General features: G+C 57.7%; 1 protein-coding gene across 1 annotated transcript; it reads left to right on the top strand.

Annotated features, from left to right (window-relative positions):
- Positions 1-2,159: 2,159 nt before the first annotated feature.
- Positions 2,160-17,941, top strand: VDR (vitamin D receptor). The gene is made up of 9 exons (XM_040979038.1): positions 2,160-2,200; positions 2,658-2,805; positions 6,635-6,765; positions 9,049-9,233; positions 9,316-9,424; positions 9,697-9,868; positions 16,058-16,209; positions 16,304-16,420; positions 17,035-17,941. The coding sequence occupies exons 2-9, from the start codon at positions 2,660-2,662 to the stop codon at positions 17,292-17,294; spliced, it is 1,272 nt and encodes a 423-aa protein (XP_040834972.1). The 5' UTR covers positions 2,160-2,200; positions 2,658-2,659; the 3' UTR covers positions 17,295-17,941.
- Positions 17,942-27,015: the final 9,074 nt, after the last annotated feature.

The raw sequence follows: 27,015 nt of genomic DNA, 5'->3' as shown, positions 1-27,015 counted from the left end.
ATGAGTCCTTGACCATGGGGTTGGAGCCAGGGCTTTAACTGGTCAGTGAGGAGCCAGACCTGTGTCTTTTTGCTGGCTCTGCCCCTTGAGACTGCCTCAGGACCCTGACCCCTCTCCCAGGCATAACACATTCACTGCAGGCTGCAGGTGCAAGTGAGAGGTGGGGAGCACTTTCCCTTGCATGTGGCCCTGGATGAATCCTTTCACCCAGGAGCATTGGTTTCTTCTAAGGAGCCAGGGCTGCAGCTAAGGATGGGGCAGCTCCTGGGCTCCGGCCAGCCCAGCAGGGATGGGCAGGACCCATTTACTACCTAGGAACGGTAATCAGCTCCAGGATCTTGTTGACAAAGCTGGGGGCAGAGTTTCCACTGGAAAAAGCAGCTTGCAGGAGTCATTGTTGCTGATAAGGAGTGGAAATTGATCTAAGCAAGCCAGGTGCCTACTGCCCGGACCCTGGACACCACCCCTTCCCCTGAGAGCCCAGAGCACGGGAGTCAGCCAGGAGGGAGGCCTGGTGAGCAGGAACACACAGCCCCTGGCAGGGACCTCTAGCTCCTACACTTGGACACATTTAGGGGTCATCAGCTCTTCCCTATACTATTGCACATGGTGGGTTGTGGACCACACTGTGGGTATGGCCATCCAGGTAAGTATGGAGACACCGTGTTCCACACCTGCGTGAAAGCAGCCCTCCCCAGGACATGTCCCCAGGCTAGACATGGCTCTTATGGGAAGGTGACTGTAGCTGGCTGCCTCTGCCCCTGGGGAAGGACAGGTACAACTAGTGAGCGATAGTTTCATGAATCCATCCCTTGTGCTGCCTGGGTTCTACTGGGGGGAGGGGGGTGTTCTAACAATGGAACCATGTGTTGGCCCCTGGGACCCCAGTGAGTGAGTAAGTGACCTTGCCCAGCAGCCCAGGTAGGCAGGGCTGACCTGGGGCAATAGGAGCTGCAGGCGGCTCAGCCTGTGTCCAACAGGCTCTACCCAGGGCCAGTGGGGTGGAGGTGGATCTCTGTGGGAGGGCTGCAGAACTGCCTGAAACCCCCGCCAGGGCATGGGGTGCTTAAGGTGTCTGTTGCACCCAGGGTGTGGCTGGGTACATTTGCAGCACATCCGCCTGCATTCAGTGCACCTGGTGAGGGTTGGGAGGTGGTGAGGGTAAGGGAGGTCTGGGTGAGCATGGTCCCTGCCCACATCCCGAAGCCACTCCAAGCAGAGGAAGGCAGGGCAAGCACAGGCTGTGATGGACTCAGCAGGGGGAAGGTGGGAAACAGATCCTGGTCCTACTCCTTTGCACCTATGATGCCCAGCCCATCATGGACTGCTCTGGGCTCTGAAGGAGGCTCAAAGTGGACCCTCCTCCCTCCTGGGCTCAGGACTGTGTTCCTGCACAGCCAGGGAGGCTTCCTCGGACCTTCTGCGTCCCAGCTTGGCCTGCCTGGGGCTCCAGCGAGGGTCTAGCCTGAGGTGCAGTGAGCCTGAACCCAGGGCCCTTCACGACACATGCTGGGAGCCCTGAGCAAGGAGGCAGGTGACTAGCTTGTCCTAGTGGGCACACACCCTGCCTGCCTTGAACCTTTCCGGGCCATCCCTCTGGGTGCACCATACTTCTCTTCCTCACATGTTCCCTGGGGGCTGGTGTCGAGGGACCTGACAAGCCACACCTGGGGTTTCAGCCTGCACCAAAGTGGCTGCATGTCCCCAGCATCAGGGAAGGGAGGACATAGGTGTCCACCTGTCGGAAGGCCAACCCCGCATCGGTCAGCAAGATTCAGTCAACAGGATCAGCCTTTCCCAGGGCCCATGTTGGGTAGGTCTGGGAGGGGCCCTTGGGGAGCAGAGCCCACTCCTGCAGACCTCCCCAAGGGCCGGATGGCCAGGCCCTGGCCCTGTCCCAGGTATGTCTGGCTCCCATAGGTGTTCTTGAGGCCCAGGCCTGCATCTTCTTCCCATATTCCCTATCTCTGGAACCAGGGATGGGGGCGATGGGAGCAGTGGGGCACCTGCAGTGAGAGCCCCCTCCCTGCTGGCACCAGGACCTCAGGTGTTAGGGGGTGGAGGAGACCCCACCCTGAGCCTGTCCCTCTACCAGGCTCTGACCCCTGCTGGGAGGGGCTGGACCTGCTTCAACACAACATCTGCTTCCTCACACAGGCTCCCAGAGGTCCATACAGACTGCTCACCACTGCTCCTTCAGGTATGTGCTCCCTCAGCGGCCACCACCACCACTACCACCCTGGCTTTACTTCTGAGGAGTGGGGTGGGGTAGAAGTGGCCTTGCAAAACAGAAGTGGCACCCCTACCCCAACCAGACCTGCGAAGCAGAGCAGGGGCTGGAACCCCAGGGAATTTGCTAATGTCACATATGGGGATGCAGCTGGGAGGACAGGGAGCACTGGGGTGCCCTGGTAGGGTGGGGCTGGCTGCTTCCCAAGGATCCTGGGCCCTGTGTGAGATGGGACAGGGTGGAAGGGAGAGATCAACCCTGCTGCGGGGTTCTGAGGCTCCTGGGGGCGGGGACACCAGCTGGCTTAGGTCCTTCCCAAAGGGCCAGCAGCACCATGTACAGGTACTCACACCACCATGCACGACTCCCACGGGAGCCCAGGGGCCTGCTCCATGGCCTACCTGATGCCAGCCTGTGGCTCCTACAGGGATGGAGGCCATGGCAGCCAGCACTTCCCTGCCTGACCCTGGCGACTTGGACCGCAATGCACCGCGGATCTGCGGGGTGTGCGGTGACCGGGCCACCGGCTTCCACTTCAATGCCATGACCTGCGAGGGCTGCAAGGGCTTCTTCAGGTGAGGCCGTGTCCAGGTGGGCAGGGGTGGCCAGGTGCTCCCTGAGGGACTCTGTCCTGAGTGGAGCCCAGGACTGACCTTAGCTGGTTAGATTCCCACACACATGCCCTCAGCCATGACTCACCTCACCAGGACCCCACACACATGTCCCCAGTCATGCCTCACCTCATTATGCCACATGAAGTCCTCAGTCATGGCTCACCTCACTGGGTTCCCACACGCAGTCAGTGTGAAGGTTAAGGAGGTGACGCAGATGAGCACAAAGGTGTTTGGAATCAATTCAGGGCAACAAGTGCCTCTCAGAACCTGATGGGCCAGTGCAGAGGCTGGGCGGGGCTTGTTGGGGAAGCCCCAGCTGCCCTCACTTGCTGCCTCCCAGGCCTGAGTGTGCCTGACATCTAGGCACTGGTCCAAGCAGGGGTCACTGCACACCCTTCTGTCCCTAGGCCTCCCACCCAAGGCCTTCAGGGGACTACTTGCTGACTCGGCAACACTGGAGCCACACTCCATCTAGTGCCCCAGCTGCCGCTCTCCTCACACAACAGGGCAGTGGGAGGGCCTTGCAAGAGGGCAGGCCCTGTCACGTCCAAGGGCAGCAGGGAAGGCAGGAGTGTTCCCATCCACATGCCAGCACTATGAGGTGCAGCTGAGTGTCCTCCCTGGGGACCTCATAGCCGTGGTCAGCAAGGCCCGGGCCTGCAGGCCAGAGCTGCCTTTGTCACCGTTCTCAGTCTACCAAGTGTTCTCACTGCTCCTAGCCTGGGGACGGAGGCAGCTGCACCCTTTCAGGAATCAACACGTCTGCGGTTTGGCTCAGGCTTTATTTGATCCATAAAAATAAACAAGTAATCACACATGGGCAGACACACAAGCACAGACACATACAGAGATAAACGTGTGTTTCCTTACGAGCGGACACATGCGAGGGGAGAGGGGCATGACTCCTGACAAGGAACACATGTGAGAAAAGCTGGATGTGACTCCTAACAAGGGGACAAGTGTGAGGAATGCCAGATGTGACTCCCGAAGGGGGACACCTGTGAAGAACGCCAGGCATGACTCCTGACAGTTGAACACGTGTGAAGAACACCGGGTGTGACTCCTGACAAGGGACACTTGTGAGGAACGCCAAGCATGATTCTTGATGGGCAGACACTTCTGAGGAACGCCAGGCGTGACTCCTGACAGGGGACACGTGTGAGGAACACCGGGCATGACTCCTGACAGGGCACATGTGTGAGGGACACTGGGCGTGACTCCTGACAGGGCACATGTGTGAGGAACACTGGGCGTGACTCCTGACAGGGGACACGTGTGAGGGACACCGGGTGTGACTCCTGACAGGGCACATGTGTGAAGGGGGCTGGACACAACTCCTGACAGGGGGACATGTGTGAAGACCGCCAGGTGTGACTCCTGATAGGTGGGCACTTGTGAGGAACGTTGGGTGTGACTCCTGATGAAGAGGTCACCTCCCCACTGATACAGCTCACAGTGAGTTTACACTCACATGACCCTGAGTCCTGGGACCCCTACATCCTGCTTGCCACTGTCGTCGTTGGAGCTCTGTCCTTTTGTTGTCCACTCCATGTGGCTTGGTGATCCTGCTGTCACTTCCGTCTGTAGAATTTGGTTGTGGCAAGAGGTGCAAGGCTGCTGTGTTGTGTGCTATGGCCTTGGTGTGTAGGGATGGGTGACGGTCACAAGCCCTCACTGTCCCTGGACCTGGTTCACAACAGGGCTGCTTCCTGTCAAGCCCTGGGTTCTAGTCACCATGCTTGCCTTATAGTGAGCAGCTGGCCATCAGGGATCAGTCAGATTCACAGAGGCTGATAGGGGCCCAGGATCTCTGTTCTGTTGCTCCGTGACCAGCCATGCAGGCCACTGCTGGTCACTTCCTCCCACGGACCCTTGCATGATCTGTCTTCTTCCTGCTCTTCTGGATTCAGGCACCTTGAGAGAATATGTGTACAGTGTGAGCAGGAGGCTGGCCCGGCCAATGTGTGAATACTGGGCCTTGTGACACAGTACCAAGTACACACTGGTCTTCTGAAGAGCTCCTCTTGTCCCTGCCTGATCCTGACCCCATGCTGGTCTTCTGGGGAGCCCCCCTCCTGTCCCTGCCCATCCCTGGCCTTGGCCCCAGTACACCGACTTCTGTGGTTTCCTGTCTCCCCATGTTTTGATGAGTCGGTCTCTGGCCTGAGTGGTGATCAGTGTCCTCTCTGACCTGGCTTTCTAGAAACTATGTCTATATTTAGCTGGCAACCCCCGCTTCCGCCCATCCCGCTGGATATGATGGTGTTTTCTCCAGGATCACAGGGCTCGGGCCCAATCACAGGACCCACCCAGATCAGGAGTGATGAGTGCACAGGAGGGTCAGAGCCTCTGGGCCCACAGGGATATGCCCACTGAGTGCCAGCTCAGCCCAGAGCTGGGTTCCAGGAATGGTCCGGGCTGGCTGTCACAGCTGGCGAGAGCTTCCATCCCTGCATTGGCCATGCTGTCCCCCAGTCCCCTGCCCTCTGTGACATGCAGCCTCCACCTGGCCTCTACCTTGTACCTCCCTCTGGCTGTAACCAGAGGGACCTAGGGACAGACAGGTGGCTGATCTGCAAATGCCAATGTGGTATCAAAGCTGGCTGAGTGGCAGCTCAGGGGATAAGCAACCTGGGATAGGAGAGCACCAAGGGCACTCTTCCTGGCCTGACCAGCATCCCAGGGGGTCAGTGGAGGCCCTACCTCCACTGTGTGCTCCTCCTGGTACCCGTGTTCCCATGGACTGAACAGGCTGAGCCCTGAGCCAAACCAGACCCAGCTGCAAGGGTTTGCTCTGAGTTCCACACTGTGGTCTCGGGTGTTGGTGCCAGCTGAGAGCCTCAGGCCCCTGGGGAGTGGCCTGCAGACACTGTGCCGTGCCAGATCAAGACTCATTTCCAGCACAGCCTGCGGTCTCTGTTGCCCCTCGGGAAGTCAGCAGCAGCGTGGCAGTGAAGGGTAAGCAAGCTCCTGCTTAGCTCCAGTTCCACCAGGCCTGAACTACGTGTCTGAGCAGCTACTGTCACCCAGGCCTGCTTTGAGCCAGCTGCCCATGGTGCTGAGATGCCAGCAGCCACCGTAGCCACTCTCCTAGCACTATGTCCAAGGCTAGGGTAGCGCAGGAGGTCTATGAGGCAACATGGGCCAGCCCAGCCGTGGCTTCTCCAGGCCAGCGCCTAGGCCCTTCACCTGGGGGCCAGGAGTAGAGAACTGAGTCTCCCATTTGTTCAAGCAGGAGCCCTGCCTGACAACCTCTCGGGTCAGTACCCTCACCCAGCCAGATCGGCTGACACCTGTCACCTGCCCTGGGGCATGAAAGCGGGTCTTCTCTGTGGGGCTGGGGGAATCAGGGACTGCCAGACAGGGAATCCCCAGGGCCAGCTGGATTTGCTGGCTAGGGAGACCCGGAATGGGCTCAGAGCCTAGCTCCTCCCCAGCACATGTGGTACTTTCTGTTCCTGGGAGGCCAGGTATGTCTAGAGCTGTGGCCTGGGCCTCTCTCTGGGCCCCTCTCTGGGGCCCAAACCACTGTGTGCCAGTGCAGCACCACCCAGCGCGTCCAGAGCCAGGCGGCTCCTCACTCCCCTGGAGCCACTTGGCCTTGAGGCAGGAATCAACTGGAGAGTGTGCTCCTGCTGGTTGTGTGGGACAAACCAGCAAGCAAAGTAGAGGTTGCTTTGGAGGCCATGGGAAAGTAAAGACCGGATGGCCTCATGGTCCGGGGCCCCAGTCTGCAAGGAGCCCTGCCCAGGCCGGGAGTCCTGACCCAGACCTGCCTGCCACCTTGCAGGCGCAGCATGAAGCGGAAGGCCCTGTTCACCTGTCCCTTCAATGGGGACTGCCGCATCACCAAGGACAACCGGCGTCACTGCCAAGCCTGCCGGCTCAAGCGCTGCATAGACATCGGCATGATGAAAGAATGTGAGTGCTGGGTTGGGCAGACAGGTGGGCAGAAGCGTTAGCAGGCCTGGACTCCTAGTGTTCTGTTACTCAGGTTTAGAGTGGGGCAGAGGGTGCCCTGGACCATGTCCTGCAGCCTTCCAACCACTTGGCCCTTGTGCAGGTCTGAGGGCTGACCTCTGACCTTGAGAGTGTGGATAGGAGAGATGACTCCCGAAGGATTTCATGTGTGGTTCTGGGGCAGGCTCATTGGCTGCTGCTTCTAGCAACACTTGGACTCAGCCTGGGTCCTGGACCATCACCAGGGACTCAGCATGGCCAACAGGCTTCAGTGGACACCAGAGACATCAGCCTGGCCATTTCTGCCCTGTTGCCTGATTCATGAGTGGCTACTCTGGACCTAGTCAGGGCCCAGCCTGCTGACTTGGCCTGAGAGCATCCTGTGAAGAGGAAAGGAAGAGGGGTGAGAGTGTGGAGGAGGTACAGCATGGGACTTGGGGTAGAGAGGAGCTCATCCTTTGGGGGAGAAGCTGTGGGTTTCCAAAGCAGAGGGAATGGAGACTTGCCAGCCAGTCCCCATGGAACTAGCTGCCAGCAACAGCATCTGCCCCAGGGGAGGAGCCAGGCTGTGTCTTGCCTCACCCCACAGGCCTTGCAGGCCTGGACAGGTCCATGCTCTGCTGCCCCTGCCTGCCCACTCCCGCATGGACACAGTGGGAACACAGCCTCCTTGGCTGGGCTGCAGAACTCTGCTCCACATGAGGTTCTGGGCTCTGTTCACACTCTGCAGGGCTGGGTCAGGAGAGAGCTGACCTGCCAAGGGACTAGCTCATGGGATCCAGAGTTCAAAGGCCCCTTGACTCTGAATGCTAGCAGCACTGGAAGGACCCTCACCAGTGGGAAAAATGAGCAGAGATGGGTCAGAGGTGGACTGGTGGCCAAGTGGGGACCTGAGTACTGGTCTGGGACCTCTCTGAACTCCTCCTAGGGCGCCAGGTCCATGATGGGGCCACCGCCACCCCAGGGACTCAGACACAAAGGGGCAGCCATCCAGCAGAGGGCGTCCACATGGCTGTGTTGGTGTGCCTGCACCCTGGACAGCCTTTGCTGGCTCATCCCACTGCCCAGAGAGAGTTGTACAGGCATACACTGGCCTCTGGTCAGTCCAGGGTGGGAAAGCAGCCATATGGCCAGGCCTGAGTTCCCTGGCTCCAAAACCTGGGGGTAAGCTGTTGGTCGTCTGGGCTCCCAGAGACAGTCTAGACCCTGCATTGGTAAAAGCTTCAGGCAGATACTACCTTGTGCTACAGTGCCAGCCCTGGTTGACCTTCATGGGTGTGAGTCTCTGGGAAGTGCAGAGACTGGCATCTGGCAGGTGCTTCATGTGTGTTCCTGTCTCAGGAACAGGGTGACCATCATGTCAGTGTGTGTCCTGGTGACTGATGTCCATACCACAGCCTCATGCATGGTGGGAAGGTGGCTGTTAGCCTGCACATGTGAGAAGGAGCTAACGGAGCCCAGCACCCATCTGTAGTCATGAGCAAGTCTCGATTACCCAGCTTGACTTGAGACTCTGTGAGGCAGGGCCATGTCTTGCTGGGGCCTGGTGCCCACAACCATCTCACACCTGTGTGTTGTCACATGGTATTAGTGTCTATCCCCCTGGGAGAAGGACAGAGCTGCTTCTCAAGGGACATCAATGGTCCCTGAGCAGAATGGACTCTGAGTACCCAGTGCCAGAGCTGTGCAGAGTATCCTGGAGTGAGTGGGCACATCTCAGCTCTCCTCCTGTGGCCCTGTGAGAGTGGTGCTGGGTCTGAAGCCAGCAACGGGAGGCTTGAGGTCCCCAGATGACCAGGGATCATTGACAGACTCACAATGACATACTGGAGCATCTATCAGGACCTGAAGGCTGAGGCAGATCCCTAGGTGGGCAGTACACACTATGGCTAGTCCCAGTGGCTGCAGAACCAGGCTGTGACCAGGTGAGGTATGGGGGGAGGCAGTGGTTCCTGCCCTACAGGGTGGGAAGGTGTGGCAAGTGGCCAATGTCACCCCTATGCCCATCACTGTGGAGATCTCACAGAGCCTTCAACGTGGGGCAAGAGGCCCACATGCAGGGCAGGGCCATAGAGCCACACATGCCTTGTCCTGCAGCTCTGAGAGCTGCCAGAAAGGGGTCCAGATTACAGATGCTCCGTTACTGGACCATCATTTCATTACGATAGAATTGGCTATTGGGTACTGTGTGCTGGGTGCCCCTCCTCCTCCTGCCAACTACCCCTCCTCCCGTGCTCCCCACAGTCATCCTGACGGATGAGGAGGTGCAGCGGAAGCGGGAGATGATCCTGAAGCGGAAGGAAGAAGAGGCCCTCAGGGACAGTCTGCGGCCCCGGCTGTCTGAAGAGCAGCAGCGCATCATCGCTGTCCTGCTGGACGCCCACCACAAGACCTATGACCCCACCTATGCTGACTTCAGCCGTTTCCGGGTGTGTGCTGCTGGCCAGCTGGGAGTGAGGCGGGTAGGCCTCCCTGGGGGGTGGGAGCCTCAGACGCATTCTTCTCCTGCAGCCTCCGGTCCGCGAGGCTGAGTGTGTAAGCAGCCACCTATGGAGGCCAGCACCCAGCTGCTCTGGGGACGGCTGCTGCTTGGGCTCAGATCACCTCAGCACCTTTTCAGGTATGTAGGCACATGGTGCCCTCAGCTCTCCCCCTCAGGACATGCCCCTGTCCAGCACTTCTGTGCGAGCCCGAGCCCTCAGCTTGCATGCAAGCACAGAAAGTCTACATGCCTGGTCAGCTCCCTCACCATGAGCGGGGTGCCCCATGGAAGATGCTCTGAGGCTCTCAGAATGCTGCCCTAAACATCTAGTTCCTGACCCTGCATACAGACCCCAGGGCATCCCTGAGAGGATGTGGAACCAGCTCCTCCTCTTCCCTGCTCTTCCCCAGACCTGATAGAGCCATCCGGCTTCTCCAGCCTGGACCTGGGCCAGGAGGACTCAGATGACCCCTCAATGACGCTGGACCTATCCCATCTCTCCATGCTACCCCACCTGGCAGACCTGGTCAGCTACAGCATCCAGAAGGTCATTGGCTTTGCCAAGATGATCCCAGGGTTCAGGTAAGATGCCCTCGCACTGCCTTAGACACTGCTCTCCATTGAAGCACAGGAACGGGACTTCTGGAAGTGCAGGTCTTCCTGTGTCCCCACACTTGCGTGACTGAGTTAGAGCCCAAAGCAGCTTGGCACCCAGGGGTCCTTCCAGGTACCCATGCTGATTCCCACTCTCACCTTGTGCGTTGTGAATGCCACATTATTCTTCCATGCCCAGTTGTAAGGCCAAGACCAAGTGAAGAGGTAAAAAGTCAGGCACAGAGGGGTAGAACCACTCGGGAATCCTGAACATCCTGGAAGGTGTGACAGGGCTGTGTTCCAACCACGCTGATGGAGTGAGGTGGTTACCAAGCCGGGTGGACCAGCATGTGAGGGCACCAGAAGTTCTCTCTCCATTTCAGCACCTTCTTCTTTGCATTAATGCATTGAACGAAAACAGGAAATCATTGCATCACATCTGTGCACACTGTGTACACCCTCATGTGGACATGTGGATATCTGTGTGTGTCTCCCCCTCATGTGGACACGTGTACATCTGTGTGTGTCTACCCCCTCATGTGGACATGTGGATATCTGTGTGTGTCTACCCCTCATGTGGACATGTGGATATCTGTGTGTGTCTACCCCTCATGTGGACACGTGTACATCTGTGTGTGTCTACCCCCTCATGTGGACACATGTACATCTGTGTGTGTCTCCCCCTCATGTGGACACGTGTACATCTGTGTGTGTCTACCCCCTCATGTGGACACGTGTACATCTGTGTCTACCCCTCATGTGGATACGTGTACATCTGTGTGTGTCTACCCCTCATGTGGACACGTGTACATCTGTGTGTGTCTACCCCTCATGTGGACACGTGTACATCTGTGTGTGTCTACCCCTCATGTGGACATGTGGATATCTGTGTGTGTCTACCCCTCATGTGGACACGTGTACATCTGTGTGTGTCTACCCCCTCATGTGGACATGTGGATATCTGTGTGTGTCTACCCCTCATGTGGACACGTGTACATCTGTGTGTGTCTCCCCCTCATGTGGACACGTGTACATCTGTGTGTGTCTCCCCCTCATGTGGACACGTGTACATCTGTGTGTGTCTCCCCCTCATGTGGACACGTGTACATCTGTGTGTGTCTACCCCTCATGTGGATACGTGTACATCTGTGTGTGTCTACCCCTCATGTGGACACGTGTACATCTGTGTGTGTCTACCCCTCATGTGGACACGTGTACATCTGTGTGTGTCTACCCCCTCATGTGGACATGTGGATATCTGTGTGTGTCTACCCCTCATGTGGACACGTGTACATCTGTGTGTGTCTCCCCCTCATGTGGACACGTGTACATCTGTGTGTGTCTCCCCCTCATGTGGACACGTGTACATCTGTGTGTGTCTCCCCCTCATGTGGACACGTGTACATCTGTGTGTGTCTACCCCTCATGTGGACACGTGTACATCTGTGTGTGTCTACCCCTCATGTGGACACGTGTACATCTGTGTCTCCCCCTCATGTGGACACGTGTACATCTGTGTGTGTCTACCCCTCATGTGGACACGTGTACATCTGTGTGTGTCTACCCCTCATGTGGACACGTGTACATCTGTGTGTGTCTACCCCTCATGTGGACACGTGTACATCTGTGTGTGTCTACCCCTCATGTGGACACGTGTACATCTGTGTCTACCCCTCATGTGGATACGTGTACATCTGTGTGTGTCTACCCCTCATGTGGACACGTGTACATCTGTGTGTGTCTACCCCTCATGTGGACTGTTGTACATCTGTGTGTGTCTACCCCTCATGTGGACACGTGTACATCTGTGTGTTTCTACCCCTCATGTGGACACGTGTACATCTGTGTGTGTCTACCCCTCATGTGGACACGTGTACATCTGTGTGTGTCTCCCCCTCATGTGGACACGTGTACATCTGTGTCTCCCCCTCATGTGGACACGTGTACATCTGTGTGTGTCTACCCCTCATGTGGACACGTGTACATCTGTGTGTGTCTCCCCCTCATGTGGACACGTGTACATCTGTGTGTGTCTCCCCCTCATGTGGACACGTGTACATCTGTGTGTCTACCCCTCATGTGGATACGTGTACATCTGTGTCTACCCCTCATGTGGACACGTGTACATCTGTGTGTGTCTACCCCTCATGTGGACACGTGTACATCTGTGTGTGTCTCCCCCTCATGTGGACACGTGTACATCTGTGTCTACCCCTCATGTGGATACGTGTACATCTGTGTGTGTCTACCCCTCATGTGGACACGTGTACATCTGTGTGTGTCTACCCCTCATGTGGACACGTGTACATCTGTGTCTACCCCTCATGTGGATACGTGTACATCTGTGTGTGTCTACCCCTCATGTGGACACGTGTACATCTGTGTGTGTCTACCCCTCATGTGGACACGTGTACATCTGTGTGTGTCTACCCCTCATGTGGACACGTGTACATCTGTGTGTGTCTACCCCTCATGTGGACACGTGTACATCTGTGTGTGTCTACCCCTCATGTGGACACGTGTACATCTGTGTGTGTCTACCCCTCATGTGGATACGTGTACATCTGTGTGTGTCTACCCCTCATGTGGACACGTGTACATCTGTGTGTCTACCCCTCATGTGGACACGTGTACATCTGTGTGTGTCTACCCCTCATGTGGATACGTGTACATCTGTGTGTGTCTACCCCTCATGTGGACACGTGTACATCTGTGTGTGTCTACCCCTCATGTGGATACGTGTACATCTGTGTGTGTCTACCCCTCATGTGGACACGTGTACATCTGTGTGTGTCTACCCCTCATGTGGACACGTGTACATCTGTGTGTGTCTACCCCTCATGTGGACACGTGTACATCTGTGTGTGTCTACCCCTCATGTGGACACGTGTACATCTGTGTCTCCCCCTCATGTGGACACGTGTACATCTGTGTGTGTCTACCCCTCATGTGGACACGTGTACATCTGTGTGTGTCTACCCCTCATGTGGACACGTGTACATCTGTGTCTACCCCTCATGTGGACACGTGTACATCTGTGTGTGTCTACCCCTCATGTGGACACGTGTACATCTGTGTGTGTCTACCCCTCATGTGGACACGTGTACATCTGTGTGTGTCTACCCCTCATGTGGACACGTGTACATCTGTGTGTGTCTACCCCTCATGTGGACACGTGTACATCTGTGTGTGTCTACCCCTCATGTGGACACGTGTACATCTGTGTGTCTACCCCTCATGTGGACACGTGTACATCTGTGTGTGTCTACCCCTCATGTGGACACGTGTACATCTGTGTGTGTCTACCCCTCATGTGGACACGTGTACATCTGTGTCTCCCCCTCATGTGGACACGTGTACATCTGTGTCTACCCCTCATGTGGACACGTGTACATCTGTGTCTACCCCTCATGTGGACACGTGTACATCTGTGTCTACCCCTCATGTGGACACGTGTACATCTGTGTCTACCCCTCATGTGGACACGTGTACATCTGTGTGTGTCTACCCCTCATGTGGACACGTATACATCTGTGTGTCTACCCCTCATGTGGATACGTGTACATCTGTGTCTACCCCTCATGTGGACACGTGTACATCTGTGTGTGTCTACCCCTCATGTGGACACGTGTACATCTGTGTGTGTCTACCCCTCATGTGGACACGTGTACATCTGTGTGTGTCTACCCCTCATGTGGACACGTGTACATCTGTGTGTGTCTACCCCTCATGTGGACACGTGTACATCTGTGTGTGTCTACCCCTCATGTGGACACGTGTACATCTGTGTGTGTCTACCCCTCATGTGGACACTGTACATCTGTGTGTCTACCCTCATGTGGACACGTGTACATCGTGTGTCTCCCCTCATGTGGACACGTGTACATCTGTGTCTACCCCTCATGTGGACACGTGTACATCTGTGTGTGTCTACCCCTCATGTGGACACGTGTACATCTGTGTGTGTCTACCCCTCATGTGGACACGTGTACATCTGTGTCTCCCCCTCATGTGGACACGTGTACATCTGTGTGTGTCTACCCCTCATGTGGACACGTGTACATCTGTGTGTGTCTACCCCTCATGTGGACACGTGTACATCTGTGTGTGTCTACCCCTCATGTGGACACGTGTACATCTGTGTGTGTCTACCCCTCATGTGGACACGTGTACATCTGTGTGTGTCTACCCCTCATGTGGACACGTATACATCTGTGTGTCTACCCCTCATGTGGACACGTGTACATCTGTGTGTGTCTACCCCTCATGTGGACACGTGTACATCTGTGTGTGTCTGCCCCTCATGTGGACATGTGGATATCTGTGTGTGTCTACCCCTCATGTGGACACGTGTACATCTGTGTGTCTACACACTCATGTGGCCTTTGGAAGGGAGCAGTGGGAGATTGCTGGTGTGGCCACTCCCTGCTCTACTTAGCCAGCTTCATGGGGCTGACTGAGGTGCCTGCTGATGGTTCGGGGCTCTCAGCTCTTGTGCATGTGCCCCCCTAGCCAGCAGGAGAATGGTGGTGAGCAGGGGCTGGCCTGGCTCTGCCACCATTGATACTCAAGAGCTCTGTCTCCCCAGCTTTGACCTCATGACTAGAGGTGGGCACCTGTGAGGGCATAGCTCTGCCTGCTGCTACCCATCCCCAGCCTTGGGCTCCCATAGGCTTCCTTTGCAGCTGGCACCAGGCCCAGGGCTGCCACAGGCGGTGGCCATCGGCCCTGCACCAGTCTCCCTAGGAGCTGCTCTGCCCTCAGGCCTCTAGCTGCCTGGCTGTCCTGACTGCACAGGAAGTAGGTGGGGCCATGCCTGCTGGAGGAGGTGCCAGCTTAGGCAGCGGTCGGGCAGGCGCCAGGCCTGGCAGAAGGAGCTGTCCTACTGGTTTCCCTGGAACTCCACCTCCCACTCACAATGGCAGTGCTCTATCCCTGGGCATGCAGGCTGTGGGTGGTAGTGCCGGCCCATGTGGCTGTGATTTTGTGGCACTGGCTTGTCTGGGCCATGGGAAGCATATGCCACCACATGTCACACTCACCATCACACCTACGCATGCTACCATGCACACATACCACCACAACCACAACTACCACATGTCACACCACCATGCCTGCATATGTTACCACACACATACCACTACAACAACTACCACAAGTCACCACCACCGCACGTCACACTCACCATCCCTTTACATACCACCATGTGTCACAATCACCACACGGCACACATCCCACATGTTACGCTCATCACCATGACCACGCACATCACACTACCATGTTTGAACATGCCCCATACAGCACACGCACCACGTGTGTACATACCGCCACATGTCATGCCGCTACATATCCTAGACACCTGCATATTCTGCCGTGTCATACTCACTGTTTACATGCATCATGCCCGCACACTACCTCTACGAGCCACATCTAGACACGCTACAGTCAGATGTCCCACACAGCACGCATGTCTACAATCTGTTGCAGGTGGGCAGTGTACAGAGGCCTCCCTCGCTTTGGGCCTGTGACACCAGGAACTGCAGGGGGCCATGTGTCCACAGACAAATGTCCAGTCCTAGACTTGCCCAGCAGGTGCACCAGGCCTGGCTGGGAGTGGCTGCAGGAAGTGGCTGCAGAGTCATGAACACATATGTGCTCGTCCACTCACTCACAGAATGGCAGAAGGGAGCCCACCCAGGCACTGAGTGGAGTCTGCTTTTGTGTTTGTTTTCTGAATTTCTGAAGCTCTCTGGAAGGCTGTCTTGCTGGCCTGAGGGGCACAGTCAGCTCTCATCATAGAACATAGGGTTGAGCTTGGGACGAGCACTGGGGGGCACACAGAGGATGCGAGGCTCACTGGGGCTTCTCGCAGAGATACCAGGAGCTCGGGTCCTGGCACCCAGGGGTGCTCCGAGAGGGAAGGCGGAGAAGCTGGCCCCTGCTCCTGGGCCAGCTCCTCCTGGCCATGCTTTGGAATCATCCTCGCATCCCTGTCCGGTGACTCAGCACTGAGGAGCTCAGCTCTGGATGCTGCAAGGAGGATCCCGTAGACAGTCAAAAGACAAGTTCTCCTTCGTCGTGCCCAGTGGCCCAGCCCGGGTTCCTCACGGCCCATGGGCTCCTGGCTGCTGGCAAATGCACTCAGCAGCCTGTGCTGTCCCTCCTCACTTCCCACAGGGACCTGACCTCTGATGACCAGATAGTGCTGCTCAAGTCCAGCGCCATCGAGGTCATCATGCTACGCTCCAACCAGTCCTTCACTATGGATGACATGTCCTGGGACTGTGGCAGTCAGGACTACAAGTACAACATCAGCGATGTCACCAAAGGTGTGTGTGAACACAGAAGGTGGGGCTGGGTGGCTTAGGAGGGGGCTTGGGCATCCGCAGCCTTGTCCATGGCACCCACCCCTGTCTCTTGCAGCTGGACACAGCCTGGAGCTGATCGAGCCCCTTGTCAAGTTTCAGGTGGGGCTGAAGAAGCTGAACCTGCACGAGGAGGAGCATGTGCTGCTCATGGCCATCTGTATTGTATCACCAGGTGAGGGCAGCAGGCATGGGCAGGAGGCTGCTGGCTGAGCCTGCTGGAGGAGGCTGGAGCAGGCTTGGAGGGGAGGACAGGGAACACCTGAGGAAGACATTTCCGAGCCCTGGGCTCAGATGCGCTCCAGGTCTGTATGGCCAAATGCTGTAGCACCCTCGGCAATGAGGGTTGAGTCCGGGCGATATGCCAGGCATAGGGGACAACACCAGGCACACCCAGAAGGGTGGCCCAGCAGCCTGGGAGGAGGCCTTCCCCAGATGCTGCCAGGGGTGTGATATAGGGAGGAAGACTGATGGGGCCTGGGCAGGCAGTGGGCACCTCTGAGTCAGCGTCTCTGTGAGGCAGTGCCCAGCTGGGGAACCAGGCAGAGGAGACCCAGAGGGAAAGATGCAGCCCAAGAGTAGGACAGACAGATGGGGGTGTGAACACCTAGTACCAGGACAGGTGGACAGCAGCAGGAGAGGACATGGAGGAGCCCCTGGATGACCTGAGCTTCAACTGAGGGCAGTGGGATAGGTTTGGCAGTCTGGAGGCGAGGGACAAACCAAGCAAGTTGTCAGGTAGGCGAGCTTCAGCTTGAGCCTCTGTGTGTTTGCCCTTCTTGTGGCCAGATCGTCCTGGAGTGCAGGACACCCAGTTGGTGGAGGCCATCCAGGACCGCCTGTCCACCACCCTGCAGACCTACATCCGCTGCCACCACCCACCGCCCGGCAGCCACTTGCTCTATGCCAAGATGATCCAGAAGCTAGCTGACCTGCGCAGTCTCAACGAGGAGCACTCCAAGCAGTACCGCTGTCTGTCTTTTCAACCAGGTAGCAGCATCAAGCTCACACCCCTGGTGCTCGAGGTCTTTGGCAATGAGCTCTCCTGACCTCGCCCACCGTCCCCGGCACCCCACTGGCCCCTTAACCCAAATGGCCAGCCAGAGTGTCCAGTACCACCTCTTGTGTCTCTGACTGCTCACCTGTCCAGGTGCAGGGCCTGTATGCACGCCCTCTGTCACCTGGTCCAAGGAAGGGGTTGGGGGCCCAGGCGGGCCGGAGACTGGTCTGAAGAGGTGGCAGGGAAGACTCTGACTCATGTACCCAACACAGAGGGTTCCTACTTTGGAAAAAGGTAAAGGACACAGCCACTCTTGCCTGGAGGCCTGGCCCTGCAGTTCCCCTCCTGCGGGAGACATCCCTGCATCCTGCCACAAGCCAGTGTCCCTGTCCCTTGGACAACATCCAGCGTGGAGGGCGGCAGGCCTGGCCATCCTGTTGGGAATGGGCCCTGTGTTGGTTCCCACTGTCCCAGAGAGATCCCTGCTAGGGTTCGGCTGCAGGACCTCATGGAGAACTTGCAGATGTCTGGACAGATCACACCTGCAATTCAGCCATCTTCTCTGCTCCACATTTGCCCAGAGCCCTCTCCCTGAAGACTGACCCAGTTCCTGGCAGAACCCTCCACCCTCCTGGGGCTATTGCGTCCTGCCCCCCTCTCTGTCTCAATGTGAATCAGCCCTGCTCCACCTGTTCAAAGTTGTCACCTCATCAATAAACATGTTTCCCCAGCCCTTTCCAAGCCCTCGCTTCCTCCGGGGACTTGGGGCGTTGGGGAAAGGGACAGCATGGTGGGTATGAGGGACCCTGATTGGGCCTACATTCTCACCTGGCCCTTCGTCTTGGCTTTGGCTGCCTTGATTCCTGTGGGTGCCAGCTCCAAGCTTCATAACAAGGACGTAGGAGGCCAAGCTGCTGCCAGGGCTGCCTCACAAGATGTTATAAAGCATCTGAGAGGCATGGAGGTCAAGGGTGCTGGGAAACGTTGGTTCCCTCAGCCTTAGGGACAGCAGACAGGGTCTGCCCAGGGTGGTCACGTCACCACAGGTTGGTTCCTGTGCCTACCAGAAGGGCCCTGCCAGCCCTCTCCCCATGGTGGATCACAAACACACCCAGCATCAACAGGAGCTGGGGCTGGCAGAGGCAGACAGGAGTTACAGTCAGGTGCACACAGGGTGCTGCAAAAGCTCCAGGGCATGCTGAGCTGATAGGGATGTAACTCCTTAGTGTCCTGCTAGCATTCCCCACAACAGAGGGTGGCCTGGATAGGACCCTGCTCAGATACTTTCTTCCAGGGCTAGGGAGCCCAGTTCCAGTTGTCACCACCAGGTGGTGCTGTCACCCTGCAAAGGGACTTAGCACAAGGCCAAGTCCACGGGTCCCCTGGGGTACTGAGCTCCCTCAACCCCGCCTGGCTTCCCAGCAATAGGCATGTCTGCCCTGTGCCAACTACGAGGTGCCCAGGCCAGAGTTTTTCCAAAGCAAAGCTGCTTTAGTAATATGAGAGTCTCACTCTACTTTGCACATTTCTTCACTGTGTGACAGTCAAATCAGATTGACAGATGCACCAGCACTCGGCCCGTGCAGCATCTCCACCCCAGGTACACGGGGCATCCTGCAAAGTGTGAGAGAACAAAAGTTGAGAAATTAATAACAGCCTCATAATTGCCTCTCCTGCCCTGACTGGAAACTTAAGGGCTTGGTTCCTGTGTCTTTACCACCTGCCAGGTCCTGTCTCAGAAGTGTTAGCTGCAGTTTGCGATTCAGTTCAAGATCCAAGTTGGCCACTTTCCTTATTCTCATTGCTGATTTGCTGTGTCCTCTGCCATCATTCCAGTCTTTTGGATTCCCTTGCTGTCTCAGGCCCATCTCAGGCCTGTGGCCCACACTCAGCATTCGCTGAGCTGACAGCTATGCCTCTTGCCAGTGGGCCAAGTGCAGTAGCTGGGATCTCCAGAGTAAGGAAGGGAAGGGGGCCTGAGGGTCTGGGTGCTGGCAGGAGGGAGTTGGGGCCACAGGGCACGTGCTCACCCAGCTCTGAGCCAGCCCTGGTGGAGCTGGACCAGTCCACAGCCCGGTCACTTCACAACATGGGAGGCCTGGCCCTGGCTCAGAACTCCTGTAGCACTGCAGGCCCAGCCCTGCCCACTTGGCTCACCCTCAGAGCCCTGCTGACCTCTCTGCACTGTACCCCTGGAGCCCAGGTAGCCGAGACCCCTGGAGCACTTGCAAGCTCGCTGGGCAAGGAGGCAGTTGTGGACAGACAGCTGCACCAGCTCCCCCTTCCCCACTGCCCACCAGGACAGCCTGACAGCAGAACCCACGCTAGGGCCTAGAGATCCCAAGTGACCCTGGCACAGAGGACCCAGCCTGTCCTGGGAAGCAGCCCTGGGAGATAAAGAGAGGATGGAGGAGGAGAGATAAAGAGAGTGGGCCAGGCCAGCAGCACTTCCTCACTGATAGGGACCCGCCCCTGTCACAGGAGGGAACGGCAGGGCTGTGCCCCACTCGCCCTCAAAGTGACCGTTGAGTCCTCAGTCCCCTGGGCCAACACCGGCTTCATTTCCTCCATCAGTCATCCCTGAGGGACTGGGAAAGGGGGCTCGTCCTTAGGCACACACAGGCAGCAGGGGGCCACAGCAGAACTAGAGGCATGCCACCTCCCGCCTCTGCAGGCTCGTAGAACAGGTACCAGGCAGCTGGGGTGGACTCTTCTGCCCACCCTGAGGCGTCTGGGCCAGCCAGACACTGTGCTGCCTGCTTATCTGTTCCTGGGAGCATTCTGCACACGGCAACCCCACCGAGATTACAGACCCACAACTGTCTCCAACCACTGGGATTCAGGGAGAAGGCCAAGCACCCCATGGCGTCCGGGGACCAGGTGGGTTCCAGGCCTGCCTTCTATCCCCAGGGTCTAAAGTAGTACCCCCAGTCCCTCACCTCAGCTCACCTGACCCTGACAGCCCTCCTCCCCATCCACATCAAGCTCCCAGAATCTGGGGAGCCAGGCTGACTGGACAGGAAGGGATAGGCAGCATCTCAGCCACAGCACAGATACAGGCATTCGCTCTCACAGGCACATATACCCACACTAGCATATACACTCTCAGCTTCACATGCGCAACATGCCTCCACACATGTGCCCACAACCTACACTCTCTCACATGTAACACATGTGCTTAAACACGCCCACACTCTCTCACATGTAACACATGTGCTTACACACATGCCCACACTCTCATATGTAACACATGTATTTATAAACGCGTGTGCCCACAGTTCACACACAGTCTCATAGGTGACACATGTGCTTACACATGGCCACACTCACACACTCTCACGTGTAACATGTATTTACACATACATGTGTCCACACTTGCTCTCATATGTAACATGTGTACTATACACACGTGCCTGCAGCTTACACACACAATATACATGAGACACCTGCCATCACACATGAACATGCACAGTCCCTCCACACATAGACACATCAGGAAGAAGCGGGGTTAGGAGCTGCCTGCTCCTTGAAGACCTTGCAGTCCCCTAGCTTGGAATGAGAGGAGTAGGCAGGCGCTGCAAGGCCCTGTACCCTCCTGCAGCCACTGAGTTGCAGGCCAGGGATATGCAAACCCCGATCTCTGGCAGCAAGGAGCATGACATGACAAACCTGCCTGGTGCTGCCTGGCAGGGCCCAGGTGGAGCCAGGTGCCTATGGAATGAGCTCCATGGGCATGTACCCCAAAGCCCCTGTGTGGTGTGTCCCAGCCAGCTGCTGGATTCTGCTACGGGCACAGGAAAGGGGACCAGGGCAAGCTGTTGGGGTCCGTGCAGTAGATGTGGGGGACACGAAGGTGTGAAGAATATTGTTCCATTGCAGGCAGGGCCGCAAGGAACTTCCCGAAGAATTTTAATCCATCCAGGCATTTGTTTGCTACTGTGAGGTTGGCCTCTCACTCAACCCGAGCTTGGAGGTTAATGTCAATAACAATGTCTTGCAAAAGCGCCTTCTATTATTCCTACTGTCTTGGCTGTCCCCATTGACCTTATACTAATCAAGGGACCTATATTTAGGCTTTCATTCTTTCCTCATTCTTTAGATTCTCCTTTTTGTGATACAAGATTGAGTTGTAGGATAAGAATTGTAGCAGGAACTTATATTGTTTCTAGGTAAAACTAATGGCAGAATTATCCTTAGAAATTTCCAACTTGACCATGACGTAAAAAGTCTGAGCCAGAGTTTGACTGATTTTGTATAAATAAAGCAGACAGTTTTCGTGCATTGTCCATTATGATCATGAAATCCTAGTGGTCCGTCTTTCTTTCCTCTTTGTGCCTCATCCACGCACCCTTCACGAGTTCCGAGCTCAGCTGGAGCTGGAGTCCAACAGCAAGCCCCTTCCCACCTGCAGCCTAGCCCCTGCAGCCTCACACTGGGGAGCCCCCAATCTGAGTATCCCAGACGGCACCTGTCCCGTGTGCCTTAGGCTCTGTTCTCTGAATGCTCTGGCCTGGGAGAGGCAGAGAGCAGAAGAAGCTAGGAATGGGGTGAGGGGGAAAGGTGGGTGTGCAGGGAGCCCCATAACTTGGTTTCCTGGCTGGCCTGTGCTGTAGGGCTCATCAGGTCAAGAGCCATTGACCGTCACAGTGACCCCATGGAACCTCTCCACGTACTTGGCCTTGGGAACTTTGAGGGGAGGGGAGGAGAGGAGAGGAGAGGAAGGGGTTCATCTGAGCCCTGTGCGGCCTGACTCAGGTTGACCAGTCCAAGCATGCCTTCAGTGGACCTCACAGACGATGCGGAAGGAGCAGTGAAAGCTTTTTCATTCTGGCGAGGTCACAGGTGAAGTTTCCCTGCATTGACTGCTGTAGGTGCAGCTACCAGAGAACTGGGTGTGGATGGTGCAGGCGCACACCACCCAGCACAGGAGCAAAGCCATCTCAGGTACCGCGGGGCTGGGCTTACCCAGCCCAGCCCAGTCCGGCCAGCTGTCTGCTAGCTCCTTGGCCATCGCACCATTCCTGCAGCCCTAACCACTGGCTGCTGAACTGCTCTTAGTCTGTCCACCTGGTCCTGGGAGCAGTGCAGGGTTCCCACATCTGCTCTGGTGGGTGAACTGACCCCTCCTTCCTCCACCAGCTGGGTGTGGCTTGTGCACCTGCAGCCTGGGGGCAGGGATTTGGCCAGGGTCTGGACACAGTCTGTACTCCTTCCTACTTGCTGCCTAGTAAGGGAACACGGGAAGCCTGGGTTTTCAGGGGTGGTTAGCGTTGGCTGTGGGCTGTTGTCTCCAGCCTGAGCCCTGGCCGGCCTGGTTGCCCCTCCCAGTCCTAGCCCAGCAAACCCCGCCTCTCAGGTCTTGGCTGGGATCTCGAAGGCCCCAGGCGAGGGGCGGGGCTCTCCTACTTTCCCAGCCACTGCCACTGCCTCTTCCTGTTTTGCTGAATCTCTGGCTAGGACTGAAGGGGAGGGGACATTGCTGGTGGCCCCCACCCAGCGGCACGCAGAGGATGGCCAGGGGTCACATATGGCCCAGCCATCTCCTCCCTTACTTGTCGTAGCTATGGAATGTGTGGCTCAGGCAGATGTCAGCCCAGGAGCCCAGCCCAGGCCACCCCAGGCAGCAACAGGACACTTTGGAGGGCTCCAGAGGGTAGCAAGGTGGGCCCTCTGCACACTGCACTGGGCAGAAAACCAAGCTGGATATGTGGGCAGGAATTAGATCAGGGTTCAGTTAGAGGCATAGTGTGCAGAGCCAGAGGGGTGGGCACGCTCCTTCCAGGCTGTGTGCCAGGCCCCCTCAGGAACCACGGCAGCCATAAGCCCCTGCTCAAACAGCTGACCCGAGGGCTGGGGTCCACTCTCCCCCCTATTCTGAACAGCCCCTTGCAAAGGGTACCCCAGCCTCCTCCCTGGACACACAGACCAGACAAGTGCCAGGAATGGGTTCTAGAATTGCTGCTGTGTCCTCAGGAGCCAGCATTGCCCAGGTCAGAGCAGAGCAGCAGCTGTGCCAGTGGCAGCACCATGATATGCCATTGTACAGTGCAGGAGGCCAGGCCCCTGCCAGCTGACACCCAGTGGCAGCACCATGATATGCCATTGTACAGTGCAGGAGGCCAGGCCCCTGCCAGCTGACACCCAGTAGCCTCAGTGCTCAGAGGTTGGGTGTGCAAAGGTTCTTGGTGCAAGAAAGTTCAAGTGCAAGACAGAACAATGGTAGCTAAAGTACCAAGTCTGATGAAAACGGGACACCTCTAGGTCAGGAGGCGACCAGCTATGTGAGGAAGGGACACTGCTAGGTCAGGAGGCGACCAGCTATGTGAGGAAGGGACACTGCTAGGTCAGGAGGCAACCAGGTTATAAGGAGGGGGGTAACTTCTTTCTCAGGAAGGAACCAAGGGCCCAGCCTGCATTCAGACTAGACGTGAATGTGGGTCTCCTGTCTCCCCTGCCCTCTCCATCTTTGGGAAATTGTGGGGAGTCAGGTGTCTGGATGTAGTTTCTGCAAATGCTAATGGGACCATCTCAGCCTAGAGCCATCGAGCTGCAGGCCTCCTCCATGCTGGGCTGGGCTGGGCCTGGGGCCCACAGCAGGTTGCCCAGTGAGGTTGAGCTGATGGAGTGGTGCCCTCAGCTGGGACCCCACTCAGCTCAGCCCCTGCATGCCTCCTGGGAGAGTCCAAGAGCAGAAGTGTCTGTGGTGTCTGTGCTGGTGACCCGTCCAGGCCTCAGACCAGCAGTGGACACAGTGTCCCTACACAGACCACCGAAATAAGACAGTGTGAACCATGCAGAAAGGCCGCCTGACAAAGGTCCTCTCATTCAGGGTTCACGTGCAGCCCACGGCTGCCTCCTGCTGCTACTCGACTGCGGGCCCTAGGGTCCGGCCCTTAGCTGCCATGGGCCTGAATCTGCCTGCTCCCATCACAGGACTGCAGCTGCTCTGGCAAGTTTTGAATGGGTGTCTACTGCACGGGGCAGTCCTGGAGCTCGCTACCCTCAGGGGAGGCTCTGGGTCCTGCCCGCTGGTATGGTATGGGATCTTGTCTGGGGTGGCAGCAAGAGGCTGCTGCGGCTGCTAAGGGGGCCAGGTCGGGAGCAGGGAAGGTACAGGAGGCATGGGTGGCCCAGCCCTTACATGAAGGACTCCAAATTTACCCTGGGCTCGGGGCAGGTGCGTGCAGCCTGTGTCCTCTCCTCCCCTTCGCTAGCCCATCAGCCCTTCTCTCACTCCTCGCCCCCCACATGCCTCCTCCCACCTGGAATGTCCTCCAACCCTGCTGAGTCACCTCTCCGGGGCTCCTGGCCTGCCTCCCCACTGGCTCTGGGGAGTAGCAGTCCCAATGAACTGCTCAGCCCTTAGTTTATGCCAGACTCTTCAGTCTGTGTTGGCCATGTATCTCACATGGGCAGGGGCTGGGACCCTGAGCACATGGGGTGTCCAACTTACTGCATACATTGCAGCTGTGCTCACTTCTCCTGCGGTCAGTAGGGTCGGTCTAGCCTCAGTTTTGTGCCCCCACTGTGCTGGTGCCCTGGTCTCAGATCAGCAATGGGATGGAGGGTACAACGTGAGGTGCTATTCCTTTAAGAGCCAGGAACTGACAGTGGTGGGGCTGAGAACCTGAGCCCACCTGCTTCCTCTAGCTCCTCCCTCAGCTCTTGTAGACTGCTACCCTCTTTGTCCTGGCCCAGGAGGAGACCCCATCTTGGGCTTCCTGCCCCCAATCTTGGCACCGTATGTACCCCCACCACAGACGTGCTCGGGCTGCAGGTGTGTAGGGCAGCCGACCACAGGGGAAACCACAGCTGCTCTGCTGGGGGGCTGAGGGTGCTTGCTCCCCTACCTGCTACAACCCCAGTCACCACCCCACTCCTGTCCCACCTGGGCCTGCAGGGTCTGCCACCTCTAGCTGCAAGCTTCTAGGCAGGGGTCTGCCCCAGAGCCCCGCCCTCCCAGGAGGTGCAGGAATCCTGCACAGGGACTCCCCGTGGGGACAGCAGGGCCCTCCACCATGTGGCTCCCATCTGATACCCAGGCGAAAGCACCAACAATGATTTTTTTTCCCCTCTGTTCTCTGGAGCAAGTGGGTACAGTGAGACACAGCACACGGCCCTTGGGAAACACAGGGAAACCTGCAAAAGGCTGCCTTTCCACCTTCCTCTTGGGCCAGGTTCCACGGGTCCTCGACTGCTTTCCCAGGCCACAAGCAGGGAGCTGGATGGGAAGTGGAGCTGCTGGGATTAGAACATATGGGATCCAGGTGCGTTCAAGGCAAGGACTTTAGCTGCTAGGCCACTGTGCCAGGCCCCATTTGGAAATCTTAGTACCCACACATCCCCAGCAGCACAACCAGTGCAGTGGCACAGGGGGCTGTCCAGAGCTCTCACCAGGCCCCTGGGCAGCAAGCACTTTCTGGCTGATCCTGTGGGGAGCCCCCAGGCTGCTGGCTCCTGCCTGGAGCAGGCCTCAGTCATGCCACTTGCCACCAGCAACCAGCGTCTTCAGTGGCACCAAGGAATGTTGCTATGGGCATGTGGACACACACAGTGGGTGACAGGCAGCCACCTGTTGGGGGAAGGAGCTGAGGAGGCCAGATAGCCCCAGAATTCCTGGGGGACAGGAGAGGAAGCAGCCCCCAGGGACCCCTCCAGGCAGGTGTCTTTGCGGGAGCTCCATGCCCCATGTGTAACTGCTCCTGAAAGCTCCAGAACACTCCCTGGCAGGGAGCTGGTGACTTGCAAATGGGTGAAGACCTGTGGTGGATAGCGGCTTCCCAGCTGCAGACTGCCCAGGGAACCTCTCTCTGCCTGGCCTCAGGGCAGTGCACCCCGTACACCAGACATGCAGGCCCTGGAGGACCTCCCCATTCAGTCCATTGAAGACTCAGGAAATGCACACAGTGGCCGCCCCAGATTCAGACACAACAGGGGGGATGGAGAGGCCAGAGCTGGGCCTCTGGGCCCTGGGAGGACTGGGCTCCTGCTGATCTGCCAAAGGGTCGGCCTGTTTCTCCTTCTGGAAGGCAGGCCTGGGGTCCCTGGATTGGGCTCCCTGCCTTCCGGGTCAGGCTGCCTCTGGCCAAGGAAGCCCCGGGGGAAGCCTCATGCAGCCTACAGCCCTTGACCCCTGGATCTGACCTTCTCCCTAACTCAGAGGAGGGTGGGGGAGGCGGGAGGGGCGCTCCTGGCGGAGTGTTTCAGCCAGGGAGCCCTGGAGGCGGCTGCATTCCGAGCATCAGACTGGAACGTGGCTGGAATGGCCATCATGCACTGGGGGACACGGGGCGCATTGCTAAAGTTTGACTCACAGGGCCGAGGAGGGAGGAAGGAGGGGGAGGAAAGGAAATCCCTGGAGATGTTGCTTTAAGAAAAGGAAACTACATTCCGCACCACCCTCAGCCCTACTTCTAACGGGAACTGGAGGGACCCCCTGCTCCCCTCAACATGCTGGCTAGCCGCGGTGCGGGCGGGGGACAAGCCAGCCGTGATTCAAATCAGACCTGGTCACTGGGCCGAGGCCCGGCGCGCCCGGGGAACCCTGGGGACCCCGCGTCGGAGCATGAGCTCGGCGCGCCGCTGGCCCTGCGCGGAGCGACCCGCCGGGCAGCCCACAGGGGGCGCCGGGGGCGCGCGTGACCGGCGCGCGGGCCCGGGGCGCAGGGCGCAGGGCGCAGGGCGCGTGGGGCGGCGCCGCGCGGGCGCGGGTTTCCGGGACCGCGCGGGCCGGAGCGTCCCGGGCCGCCCCTCCCCTCGCGCTCGCAGCC

The sequence above is a fragment of the Ochotona curzoniae genome, unplaced genomic scaffold (genome assembly GCF_017591425.1).
Source record: "Ochotona curzoniae isolate NIBS_2020 unplaced genomic scaffold, NIBS_Ocur_1.0 contig_2927, whole genome shotgun sequence".
Taxonomy (NCBI): Eukaryota; Metazoa; Chordata; class Mammalia; order Lagomorpha; family Ochotonidae; genus Ochotona; species Ochotona curzoniae.
Note: the sequence above shows the minus strand (reverse complement) of the source record. Positions and strands in the feature narration are given on the sequence as shown.

Excerpts from the sequence above, each read along its gene's own strand:
- VDR (XM_040979038.1), top strand. The coding sequence starts at position 2,660 with ATGGAGGCCATGGCAGCCAGCACTTCCCTGCCTGACCCTGGCGACTTG. Across the intron at positions 2,806-6,634 it reads GGCTGCAAGGGCTTCTTCAG|GCGCAGCATGAAGCGGAAGG; the intron begins GTGAGGCCGTGT and ends GCCACCTTGCAG. Across the intron at positions 9,425-9,696 it reads TCACCTCAGCACCTTTTCAG|ACCTGATAGAGCCATCCGGC; the intron begins GTATGTAGGCAC and ends GCTCTTCCCCAG.